The sequence below is a fragment of the Mustela lutreola genome, chromosome 8, assembly GCF_030435805.1.
Source record: "Mustela lutreola isolate mMusLut2 chromosome 8, mMusLut2.pri, whole genome shotgun sequence".
NCBI lineage: Eukaryota > Metazoa > Chordata > Mammalia > Carnivora > Mustelidae > Mustela > Mustela lutreola.
In genome coordinates this window covers 58,465,728-58,479,464 of record NC_081297.1, presented here as the reverse complement: position 1 = coordinate 58,479,464, position 13,737 = coordinate 58,465,728, and the positions used below count along the sequence as shown (strand labels likewise).

The following is a 13,737-nucleotide window of genomic DNA, read 5'->3' as shown; positions in this document are numbered from 1 at the left end:
ATAGAGGAGTTCAAACTTAAGCGACCATCAACTTAATATAGACTGTTATATGCAGAAAATTTTATATACAAACCTAATGGTAAACAAAAATAAAAAACCAATAATAGACATGCAAAAATAAGGAGAGAAGAATACAAGTATATCATGAAAGAAACCCAATTTATTATGAGAGAAGAAAGGAATAGAGAACTACAAAAACAACCATTAAAAATAGTAAGTACATAATAGTCAATAATTACTTTGTATGTAAATAAACTAAATACTCCAATCAAAGACATAAGGTGATAGAACGGTTAAAAAATAAGACCCACCTATAGGCTATCCACAAGACACTCATTTCAGACCTGAAGACACATGCAGATTATAAGTGAAGAGATGGAGAAACATTTACCATGCAAATGGATGTGAGAAGAAAGCTAGACTAGCAATGCTTACATTGTACAAACGGACTTTAAAACAAAGACTGTAACAAGAGGCCAAGAAGGACCTTTTATAATCATAAAGAGGACAATCCAACAAGAGGATATAACAATTGTAAACATTTATGCACCCAACATGGCAGCACCCACATACATAAAAAATAACAAATATAAAGGAAGTAATCACTAGAGATACAATAATAGTAGGGAACTTTAACACCCCACTTATATCAATGAACAGATCATCCAAACCCAAAATCAACAGGAAACAATGGCTTTGAATAACATATTGGGCCAGATGGATTTAATAGATCTATTCAGAACATTCCATCCTAATACAGTACAATATGCACTCTTTTTAAGTGCACATGGAACATTCCCTAGAATAGATAACATTAGGCCACAGAACAAGAATCAACTAATTAAAAAAGACTGAAGTCGTACCATGCATCTTTATTTTTTTTCTTAAAGATTTTATTTATTTATCTGAAAGAGAAAGACAGAGAGAGGGTGCACAAGCCGTAGCAGGGGCAGAGGGAAAAGGAGAAGCAGACTCTCTGCTGAGCAGGGAGCCTGACATGGGGCTTGATCCCAGAACTCTGGGATAAGGCAGATGCCCAACTGAGCCACCCAGGCATCCCCCATGTATCGTTTCTGACCACAATGCTGTGAAACTAGAAATCAGTTACAAAAAAAAAATCGAAAAAGAACACAAATACATGGAGGTTAAATAACATGCTACTGGGGCACCTAGCTGGCTCAGTCAGTTAAGCATCTGCCTTCTGCTCAGGTCATGATCCCAGGGTCCTGGGATTGAGCCCCACCTTGGGCTCACTGCTCAGCAGTGAACCTGTTTCTTCCTTTCTGCCTTGCTTGTGTGCTTGCTCTCTCTCTCTCAAATAAATAAATAAAATCTTAAAAAAAAAAATAATATGCTACTATGTATGACCCAATGAAAGGGTCAACCAACAAATCAAAGAAGAAATCAGAAAACACAGGGGAACAAATGAAAATGAAAACACAATGGCCCAAAATCTTTGGTATGCAGCAAAAGCTATTTTAAGAGGGAAATTTATAGCAATACAGACCTACCCCAAGAAGCAAGAAAAATCTAAAATAAACAAACAATGTAAACTCATACCTAAAGAAGTTTGAAAAAGAAGAACAAAACAACCCCAAAATAGTAGAGGGAAGGAAATAATAAAGACTAGAGCAGAAATAAATGAAATAGAAATAAGAGATAGTAGAACAGATCAATGAAACCAAGTGCCAGCTTTTGACAAGATTAACAAAATTGATAAACCTTTAACCAGACTCATCAAAGAATTTTTAAGTGAGAGGACTCAAATAAACAAAATCAGAAATGAAAGAGGAGAAATACCAATCAACACCACAGAAATACAAAGGACTGTAAAAGAACATTATGAAAAATTATATGCCAATAAATTGGGACAACCTAGGAGAAAAAGGTAAATTCCTAGAAACATATAACCTCCCAAAACTGAATCAGGAAGAAATAGAAAATTTGGACAGACTGAATGCCAGCAATGATATTGAATCTGTGAAAAAACAAACAAACAAACAAAAACAAAAACAACAACAAAAAGTCCCAACAAATGAAAGTCCATGACCAAATGGCTTCATAGGTGAATCCTACCAAACATTTAAAGAAACTATTTTTAAAAATAAAAGAGGAAGGAAAACTTCCAAATTGATTCCCTGAGGTCAGCATTACCCTGATACCAAAACCAAGAAGGACATTACAAATACAGAGAATTACAGGCCAGAGTCACTGAACATAGATGTAAAGATCCTCAACAAATATTAGCAAATGGAATCCAACAATACCTTAAAAAAAATAATTCACCATGATCAAGTGGGATTTATTTTGGGGATGCAAGAGTGGTTCAATATTTTCAAATTAATCAACATGATACATCACATCAATAAGAAGAAGGATAAAAACTATATGATCATTTCAACAGATTCAGACAAAGCATCTGACAAAGTACAACATCGATTCATGATAAAAACCCTTCACAAAGCAGGTTTAGAGGGAACATACATCAATATAATAAAGACCATATATGAAAAACCCATAGCTAACATCATACTTAATAGTGAAAAACTGAGAGCTTTTCCCCTAAGGTCAGGAATAAGACAAGCATGTTTGCACTCACCACTTTTATTCAACATACCACTGGAAGTCATAATCACTGCAATCAGATTAGAAAAGAGAATAAAAAGCATCCAAAAAGGTAAGGAAGAAGTAAAGCTTTCACTATTTGCAGATGACATGATACTATATATAGACAAACCAAAAGACTCTACCAAAAAACAAAACAAAACAAAAAAACCTACTAGAACTGATAAATCCATTCAGTAATATTGCAGGATACAAAATCAATGTACAGAAATCTGTTGCATTTCTATACACTAACAATGAAACATCAGAAAGAGAAATTAAGAAAACAACTTAATTGATAATTGTACCAAAAAATAATTAAAAAATAGAAATAAACTTAACCAAGGAGGTTAAAGATCTATACTCTGAAAACTATAAAACACTGATGAAAGAAATTGAAATAACACAAACAAATGGAAAGATAGTCCATACTCATGGATTGGAAAAACCAATATTGTTAAAACGTCCATACTACCCAAAGCAATCTATAGATTTTATGCAAGTATTTTTCACAGAACTAAAACGAAAGATCCTAAAATTTGTATGGAACTGCGAAAGACCATGAATACCCAAAGCAAATTTTAAAAAGAAAAAGATTGAAGTATTATAATACCAGATTTCAAGTTATACTGCAAAGCTTTAGTTATCAAAACAGTATGGTTCTGGCACAAAAACAGACACACAGATCAAAAGAACAGAATAGAAAGCCCGAAAATAAGTCCATGATCATACAGTCAGTTAATCTTCTACAAAGGAAGCAAGAATACGAATGGGGAAAAGATAGCCTCTTCAACAAATGATATTGGGAAAACTGGACAGCTACATGTGAAAGAATGAAACTGGACCACTTTATTACACCACATAGAAAAATACACTCAAAATGGATTAAGGACCTAATGTGAGACCTGAAACCATAAAAATCCTAGAAGAGAACACAAGCAGTAATGTCTCTTATATTACCCATAACAATATTCTTCTAGATATATCTCCTGAGGCAAGGGAAGCAAAAGCAGAATTAAAATATTGGAATGACATTAACAAAACAGAACAAAAAAACAAGCTTCCACACAGCAAAGGAGACAACAAAAGGAAAAGGCAACCTGTGGAATGGGAGAAGATACATGTAAATGACATATTCCATAAAGGATTAGTATCCAAATTTTATAAAGAACCTATACAACTTGACATACACAAAACAAATAATTCAATTAAAAATGGGCAGAAGAGGGGCGCCTGGGTGGCTCAGTCATTAAGCATCTGCCTTAGGTCATGATGCTCAGGTCATGATCCCAGGGTCCTGGGATCGAACCCCACATCAGAGTCTCTTCTTGGTGGGGAGCCTGCTTCTCCCTCTGCCTGCTGCTCCCCCTGCTGTGTTCCCTCTCTGGCTGTCTCTCTCTGTCAAATAAATAAATAAAATCTTAAAAAAAAAAAAAAAGGAGAAGACATGAACAGACATTTCTCCAAAGAAAACATGCATATGACCAAAACAAATACGAAAAGATGCTAAAATCACTCATCAGGGAAATGCAAATTAAAACAATAATAAGATATCACCTCACACCTGTCAGAATATCTAAAATAAAAAGATAAGACACAACAAAGTGTTGGTGAGTATGTAGAGCAAAAGGAACCCTCAAGGACAGTTGGTGGGAATGCAGACTGGTGCAGTCACTTGGAAAACAGTATGAAGGTTCCTCAAAAGAATTAAAAATAGAACTACCCTATGATCCGGTATATATACTGGGTATATACCCCCCAAATACAAAAACACTAGTTGGAAAGGTTATATGGCACCCTATATTTATTGCAGCATTATTTATACTAGCCAAATTATGGAAGCAACCCAAGTGTCCACTGATAGATGAATGGATAAAGAAAATGTGAGATACACACACACACAAACACATGCACACATGCACAGTGAAATATTCGGCTATAAAAGAGAATGAAATTTTGCTATTGGCTATTTGCTATTTGTAACAACATGGAAGGATCTAGGGCATATAACACTACGGAAAATAAGTCAGCCAAAGACAAATACCACATGATTTCACTCACATGTAGAATGGTATGTCTATAAACCAAGGGACACCAGGGGCTGCCAGGAATAACCAGAGTCTAGGAGAGAAGCTCCTTCACAGCTTCCAGTAGGAAGCAACCCTGCTGTTACCTTGATTTTGGACTTCCATCCTTTACAGCTGTTAGAAAATAGATTTTTGTTGTTTGAAGCCTCTCAGTTGTGATACTTTGTTACGGCAGCCCTAGGAAACCAATATACCGGTTTCAAGGGCTTCTTCTTACTGACCTCCAAGGAGTTCTGGATCCGAGAAGGCATCTCAAAAATAAGTGTCTCCATTAGCTTTAGAAGGGATTGCAGGGTCTCCCTGTACAAATCCTGAGGGGAGAAGAGAGAACTCAAAGAATAGTGGAGATGTCAGCCCCACCCCTCCTCCTAAACTTAGCTCAGTGCTTTAGCTCTCCCAGGAAGCTTTTCCTTGAGAAATTCTGCTCCACAGTTTCCCCTAAAATTTAAAGTGCCATTTGCCTCCTATTAACTTGAACCAATTCTTCTGTTGTTTTCAGCAGAGCACAAATGTCTGCCTGATGTGCAGTTTGTCCTAGTGGACTGGGAGTTCCCAGCTTAACCCAAACATGGGCAAATCCTGTCAAAATACCTTCCCTCTCTATACCTACACTGAGGAAGGCCTCATGGGAATACAACCAGAGGAAACCCACCTCAGCCTTCTCTGTATGTACCATACAGAGAATGGTACATAATATAAATAATATAATATAAATAAATACAAACTTCATAATATAAATAAATATGAACTGACAAAGAAGGATCACCAGACAGCTGAAGAAGAGGCCCAAACAGACCAACTGACCCTCAAAAAAGCTAACCTAATTCAGAAAATAGAAACTTTTATTTTTAAAGATTCTTACTAATACCCTCAAAAAAATCAAGGGTTTGTGGCATCAATAAAACAAGTACAACCAATCAAGATAAAGGAGTAATCAGAGAACATGAAAGAATTCCTAAGAATTAAACATACAAATGCAAATTAGTAAAGTGAATTGTTCTTCCTTCCCTCAAGGAAACACTAGAGGCTCTGTGGGAAATGGATTCAGCTCTCTTGCACCTGAGATTCTCTAAACTTATTTATCCATGCACCTTTAGTAAAATCATGTCTGAACCTTTCAAACTGGTTTCAACTGTATAACAGTTAAAAATTAGATATGAGTGTCCACTTCTGGGTCAGAATTTTAAAGTATGACAGCAGTAATCAATGAGTGCTCTCAAGAAAGAAGTACATATCATGACGAACATTCAGACTATATGACCTGGTAACCTCTTCAGATGATCGCATTTTTATCAAAGAAGGTAGAAGAGTCTTATGTGTAACTGCCAAACCTATATTTCTCATCCTCTCGATAAAACAACAACAACAACAACAACAAACCACACAACCTACAAAGAGACAAACATCAAAGAGATCATTACCACAGTGCCTTCGGCCTCCTGGGAACTGGACGCCTCCTTCAGCAAAACTTCTGTGGGTGGCAGGCAGAGCACACTCTTACAGCATGTTCGAAGAAGATCTGTTCTTTCTTCCACCTCTGTGAGGGGACTGAGGTTCCTACAATCCAGGAGGAAGTAGTAAAAATGTAATGAAACAGTAATGCCCAGGAATAGCAGCTGAGGAAGGTTCAGAGAGGGACAGGTGGCAGTAAGAAGTTACCAGAAGAAAAAGAAACAAAAGAAAAAGGAAACAGTAAACAAAGTTTATCAATGCCAGGAACAGCCCTGAAAGCAGAAGAAAGCCTGAACCAGAAGCAACAGCAAATGCCTGTGAAGATGAGAGAGGTGGTCTCTGCCAGGAGCTCCAAAATCCCATCTAAAAAAAATCTTGGTGAAAGGAGGTGGCAGATATTGTACGGTGGATGTATACTACTGCCTGGGGCCCCCTGTGACTAGAAGCAGAAGCAGAAAATAAGCTGGGGACAGACTAGGGAATAAAGGACTGAAATCCACTCAAAGCACGAAGACAGAGTGGCTGGAACACCCATTACCTGAAGTCAGTGATGATATTCATCGCCCTCAGCCTAACGGAGCTGGAGATGGAATTCAATGGCTCCTCCTTGATTAACTCCTGTAATACACCCACCCAACCCCCCCACCCCAGAGACCAAGAGGATATGAACATATTTTTGTTGCCTTCTTCCCCATCCTCTCACCCCACACTGTATTCACAAGAAACTAGAACCTAGAATTTTCAGGGACTTCCAAAAACTCAGGAGGATAGCCCTTCTCTCCTACTCCCAAGCATACCTTCCCCACAGTACTCACACCCACCCTGAGGATAGGAAAGGGAACAATAAAGTAGGAAAAGGACACTAGAAAATCTGGACTTTTTTCCTCCAGGCCAAGCCCAGGAGCACTGCCCATGGTTTCCCTGAGGACCCACCCTCCCTCCTCTGTGCATTTCCACCATCATTCTCCTGAGTTGTACTTACCACCATGAAAGTTACAATTTCTAGTTTCTGAACAAACTTGAACTGAAAGGCCATAGGCTGGTTGCTAATGATGTTTGTTAGCTTGCTCAAGGCGCCCAGGTACTCCAGCTTCAGGTTCTTATCCTGAATCAATCGGTATGCTCAGGGGTTTCCAAGGTAGGAATGATCTTGGGTTAAGGGAAAACTACCTACACAAAATCTGGGAGACAAGAAGCTGAGGCTTCCATAGCTTTCTCTAGGCTGAGATCTTGACTCTTCCCTCTGAGGACCGCTTAGGAAAGCAAAGCCTGTGGCCTCTTTATGGAAGAAGAGGCCACCCCTCTTACCAACCTCTTTCTGGAACTTCATACTTACTCTTAAGTTAGGACCGACCTAGCTAGATTTCTTGTCACTCAAGTTATTGTCTTTTTACCAAGTAAGTTCTCCTGAAGGATGTCTAGTTGGATGGTAAATGAACAGGAGTTGGGAAAGGCTTCTTCTCCTACCCTAGGGGCACATTCTCTGGACAAATGAAAGAGGTAGGAAAATTCTTTAGGGACTCCTTCTTACCTCCCCTAAAGGAACTGCAATAGTCCCACCCCACCTTGTTCCATCCAAGGCCATGCATTTTCTCGGAGGGGAAGGCTAAAGAAGGCAGGGAGGGGACACTGGAGAAGTAGAGTAAACAGGAAGTACCTTTTCAACAATGCAGTTGCGGTAGTGTTGGAGGGCCAAAGCCAGGATGTTGTCCAAATGCATGACGATGCCTCCCTTGCTCTCGAAAATAATCTTGCTATAGCTTAAGTAGATGATGTTACAGACCAACCCCCATTCCCTTTGCTGATGTTCCTGTAGGAGGAAGGGGGAAACTTGCCTTCTCTTCCTCTTAACCTCCTTGCCTGATGGGGAAATGGAGGTTCAGAGAGGAATGGATTGGCTAGATGGTCCAGAAGGGAAGATGGGGTTGTGGAATGGTGAACAGCTGGGAGGAAGGTGGTGCCTCTGATGATACCAGGGCCTGAAGCATGGGCATAAGGGAGCACAGGAAAGGGAGAAGAAGATGAAACTTCCCCATGGTTGATCAGAGGGAAATACAAGCATTTATAGGTGAGTCACAAGGCCTCAGAGAAGTGGGAAGTCTGGAGTGATGGGGATGCTTCAGAAGGCTCTGTGTGGGAGGATGGCAGAGTTTCCAGGAATGCCATCACCTTCATTAGTTTGAGGATGAATGATGAGCCCTTGTCCATGAGGATAGCACTGTACTCTTGAAGTTGGTCCAGGACTATCTTCAGATACTTCATGGACACGATACTCAGTGCTGTAGCAATGCCCTGTAATGGGGATAGCCTCAACCTCATGCCACAGCTAAGAGTTAGCCAGGCACCCTTTATGCTCTCCCAAGGGATTTAGAGAGAGGAAGGGAGAGAGAGGGGAAAGAAAAGAAATGGAAGGAAAATTGGTTCCCCTGACTTGAACTACTTAAAATACAGATGGAGAACAAAATATCCTTTCAAGAAATAATTCAAGAAGCAAATTACAAGAAACAGACTCTTAAATACAGAGAACAAACTGATGACGACCAGAGCGGAGGTTGGTGAGGCAATGGGGGAAATAGGAGATGGGGATTAAAGATCAGACTTATAATATTTTTAAAAAACCTCCAGAAAATAGATGATTAGATAGATAGACAGACATATAAAGAGGCACAGGGTATGTCAAAATTAAAGAGTCTGATTTTTTTTTTATTTTTCATACTAACTGACAACAACCAGAAAAGCCTTTCCTGAGTATCATGGACCAGAGGAGAACCATACCCTGCATAACGTTTGTGAACAGTGGGTCCTCATGTATATGAATTCATCTGTGAATTCAGTAGAGATTTGTTTGGTACTTAATGCCTGGGGGTGGGAAGAAGCAAATTATCACAGACTATGAAAAATTAGAGTCACAGATTTGCAAAACCTTAGGAGTATCAAATCAAACACTGCAGAATACAGAAGATTTATATGCACTAGTAATTCAGAGAAGGGTTTTGAGGATGGGAGAGAAGGGAAGAACAAAACCAAGGCACGTTACGAACAGGATTGGATGGATAATCAGAGGAAATGGAAAAGAGAGAAGACATACAGATAATGCCAATATTTCTAACTCAGGAGAACAAGAAATAGCAGTAACTGACCAAAAGGGGCAGGTGGAAAGGGCACCTGTCCAGGGCTGGGGAGAGAGGAAGGAGGGAGTTCCTGCATTTGTCTTGTGGGACATAGTAGAAGGACAACTAAGTGAAAAATACTGTAGGTGGATACTGAGCATCTCCACCTGGCTCCCTACCAGGGGCACCCTGATGTCTCCCCATCAAAATCTGAATGCATCATCTTCCTCCCCATTATGTCTTCCTTTCCTGATCTCAGTGAAGGGCACCACCTCCCAGCTGAGCATGCCAGAAACCGGGGAACTATCCTGAACATCCTCTGCCCTCTTAATCATTACCCTCTGTATCCAATCTGTCCCCAGGTGTTGGCAGAGATGTCATTTGTACTTCCCTGGTATAGTCCCATTATATCACTGACTATTCTGTAGACATGCTCCCAAAAGTTCTTGTCTTGGAATATTATGTCAAGTAGAAATACCCACTTCCCTTCTCCTAATCTAGACCCAACTCGCCCAAGTCCTCACCCTTCCATACATCAGCCACTATATATCTCTGTTACCACTCATGTTGCCTTTAGTAAGGCTATTCTGTGTAGCCAGCTCTCTTCTTCCTATATAAGTCTGTCTCCTCAGTGATACTGTTCCAACCTTGGGCTTGGAATATAACTGATGATAGTCATGATGGTGATGGGTGCTTCTGTGAGAATTCTGTGAGAATCTGGCAGGGAAGGGGCTTTGGAGAGGGGATGCTTGAGAGGACAGCCACCAATTCTACCAGTAAGCAACACTTAGAGAGGGCTTGTGTCCCAGGCATTGTTCTCGGAGCTTGTATATTTTTAATACCGAAAAACACCCCATGACACACAGATTCCATAGTATTCCCACACGAAATAGATCATCTAAACCTAATCATGAAGGAGACAAACAAAAAAATGAGCTACATTCTTCAAAACAAATGGTCCATACATTTTTAAATGTCAAGATCATGAAAAGTAAATGTTGAGTGGTCCCAGATTAAAAATATTAAAGCTAGCCAATGAGGTTTATCTGAGGCGCGATTATTGCTAATTGAAAAATATTAAAGCTAAATGATAAATTGATTCTAATTTGGATCCCAGACCAGAGGAAAAAAAAATGTCTTTCTTTTGCTCTAAAAAAACATGGGCAGGACAATTGGCCATTTTCAGATAAGGTCTATAAATTAGATAATAGTACTGTAGCAATGTTAACTTCTTAATTTTGATCACTGTGCTTTGATTATGTAAGAGAATATCATTATTTTTAGGTAGTACACCCTGAAAATGGGTAAATGCGCATAACTGCAACTTCCTGAAAATAAAATAATAATAGTAAATAGCTTGCCCAAGGGCACACAGTGAGAAAGTGGCAGACCTAGGATTCCAACAGGTTTTCTAGCTTGCCAGATCTCAGCTTTTAACTACTTTGTCATCCTGCCTTTTAAAGGAAAAATGTTTCTTTCCCCTTTGTCAGTTCCTCCACCTCACCTCCCTCTCCTGCAGGTCTTCATGGACACTTTGTAGGATAGAGGAAAGCATCATCTTCACCAGTTTCATATTCCTTGAGGTCCGCAAGGTAAATCCAAAGAATTTATACAGGAAATCCTAGGAGGGGTGAAAAGGCAGGGTCATGCATAGCTTGGAATGAAGTTAGGGTAGCTTGGGGAATAGCCATTACCCAAACTGGTTTTGAAATGGTCAACCAGCATCTTCCCCACTGCCCTATCCTCCACACTGGCCCTCTGTTCTTTGGGGGTCATCTGGATAAGACAGTAACCCTAGACAGCAGGGGCTAAAGCTAGAGATAAGAGAAAGCTGTATTTATTTTTTTTTAAAGATTTTATTTATTTATTTGACAGACAGAGATCACAAGTAGGTAGAGAGGCAGGCAGAGAGAGAGAGGAAGGGAAACAGGCTCCCTGCTGAGTGGAGAGCCTGATGCGGGGATCAATCTCAGTACTCCGGGATCATGACCTGAGCTGAAGGCAGAGGCTTTAACCCACTGAGCCACCCAAGTGCCCCGAAAGCTGTATTTCTAATTTCTCAGCATCTTAGGGTACAGATCATCCCTTTAGGAACTTTCCCTGATTCATATAATTCCTATTTCCAGCTAGGAAATAAAACGTTCCTTACATCAATGTTTTACCATTTTCAGAGTACAGATCTTTCACCTTCTTGGTGAAGTTTATTTATACATATTTTACAAATTTTGGTGCAATTGTAAAGGAGATTATTTTTTTAATTTCTCTTTCTGATGTTTCATTAAGTGTAAAGAAATGCAACAGATTTCTGTATATTACTGTTGTATCCTTCACTGAATTCACTTATCAGTTTCATGGAGTTTTTAGGATATTCTGTATATAACATCATGTCATCTGCAAATAGTGGAAGTTTTATTTCTTCCTTGCCAATTTGAATGACTTTTCTTTCTTTTTCTTGTCTGAATGCTATGGCTAGGATTGCCACTACTATGTTGAATAAAAGTGGTGAGAATGGACCCCCTTACGTTGTTTTTTGATCTTAGGGGAAAAGCTCTCACTTTTTCTCTATTGAGTATGGTGTTAGCTCTGGGTTTTTCATGTATGGCTTTTCTTATGTTGAAGTATGTTCTCTCTAAACTTACTCAGCTGAGAGTTTTTATCATGAATGGATATTGTACTTTGTCAAATGCTTTGTCTGCATCTATTGAGATGATCATATGGTTTTTATCCTTTCTCTTGCTAATGTGACCTATCATGTTGATGAATTTGTGAATACTGAACCACCCTCACATCCCTGGATTAAATCCCACTTGTTTATGGCGAATGATTTTGGATTCTGTTTGTTAATATTTTGCCGAGCATCTTTGCATCTATGTTCATCAGAGATCTTGGCCTGTGGTTTTCTTTCTTTATAATGCCTTTATCTGACTTTGATCAGGGTCAGATACTAAAAATGACACTAAAAAATGACACTAAAAAATGGAAAGATAGTCCATGCTCATGAATTGGAACAATCAATATTGTTAAAATGTCCATATTACTCAAAGTAATCTACAAACTAAGGCAACTCCCATCAAAATACCAACAACATTTTTCACAGAACTAGAATAATCCTAAAATTTGTCTGGAATACAAAAAACAGACAAATAAAAAAACAAAAAAGTAAACAAACAAAAAATCCAAATAGCCAAAGCAGTCTTGGATAAGAAGAACAAGGCTAGAGGTATCACAGTCCCAGATTTCAAACTTTATTACAAAGCTGTAGTAATCAAAACAGTATGGTACTGGCCAAAAACAGACACATAAATCAATGTAACAGAATAGAAAGTCCATAAGCAAACCCATGCTTTTTATGGTGGGTCAATTAATCTATGACAAAGGAGGCAAGAATATATAATGGGAAAAAGACAGTCTTTTCAACAAATTGTGTTATAAAATCTGGATAGCCACATGCAAAAAAAAAAATGAAACTAAACCACTTTCTCACACCATACACGAAACTAAACTCAAAGTGGATTGAAGACATAAACATAACTGTCTCCATTTGATCCATAAATTCTTTTTTTGTTCAAGATTTTTATTTATTTGACAGACAGACCACAAGTAGTCAGAGAGGCAGGCAGAGAGAGAGAGGAGGAAGCAGGCTCCCCGCTGAGCAGAGAGCCCGATGCAGGGCTCCATCCCAGGTCCCTGAGACCATGACCAGAGATGAAGGCAGAGGCCTTAACCCACTGAGCCACCCAGGTGCCCCTGGAACCACAAATTCTTAAAAGAAAACATAGGCAGTAATTTCTTTGACTTCAGCCATAGGAACATTTTTTTTTTTTTTTTTTTTTTTTTAGCTATGTCTCCTCAGGCAAGCGGAAATACACCAAAATAAAAAGCTTCTACACAGTGAAGGAAACCTCCAACAAAACAAAAATATAACCTATTGAATGGGAGAAGTATTTGAAAATGTTATATTTGATACGGAGCTAATATCCAAAATATATTTTAAAAAACAAACTTGTACAACTTGACACCAAAAAAGCAAATAATCCAATTAAAAAATGGTCAAAGGACCTGAATAGACATCTTTCCAAAGGGGACGTATAGATTGCTAGTAGACACACGAAAAGATCCCCAACATCATTAATTATCAGGAAAATGCAAATCAAAACCACAATGACATATCATTTTACACCTGTCAAAATGGCTAAAGATAAAAACGCAAGAAATAACAAGAGTTTGTGGAGATGGAGAGAAAAAGGAAACCTGTGTCCTGTTGGTGGGAATGCAAGCTGGTACAGCCACTGTGGAAAATAGTACAAATGTTCCTCAAAAAACTAAAGATAGACTAACCACATAGTCCAGCAATTTCACTACTGGGTATTCACCCAAAGAAAATGAACACACTAATTCAAAAAGATATATGCCCTCGGTTTATTGCAGAATTATTTATTTACAATAGCCAAGAAATGGAACCAACCCAGTCCATTGACAGAGGA

The 13,737-nt window shown here is 38.8% G+C and overlaps 1 protein-coding gene across 1 annotated transcript in view; it reads right to left on the bottom strand.

Moving 5' to 3' along the window:
- LOC131838637 (maestro heat-like repeat-containing protein family member 1) overlaps positions 1-13,737 on the bottom strand; it is an 84,363-nt gene that overhangs the window by 38,773 nt on the left and 31,853 nt on the right. Inside the window, exons 19-25 of the mRNA XM_059185067.1 lie at positions 10,758-10,874; positions 8,313-8,435; positions 7,801-7,953; positions 7,126-7,248; positions 6,682-6,761; positions 6,113-6,248; positions 4,913-5,002 (exon numbers count right to left, since the gene is read on the bottom strand). Coding sequence (XP_059041050.1) covers positions 4,913-5,002; positions 6,113-6,248; positions 6,682-6,761; positions 7,126-7,248; positions 7,801-7,953; positions 8,313-8,435; positions 10,758-10,874 — 822 coding nt within the window. The remainder of the gene's footprint in view (positions 1-4,912; positions 5,003-6,112; positions 6,249-6,681; positions 6,762-7,125; positions 7,249-7,800; positions 7,954-8,312; positions 8,436-10,757; positions 10,875-13,737) is intronic.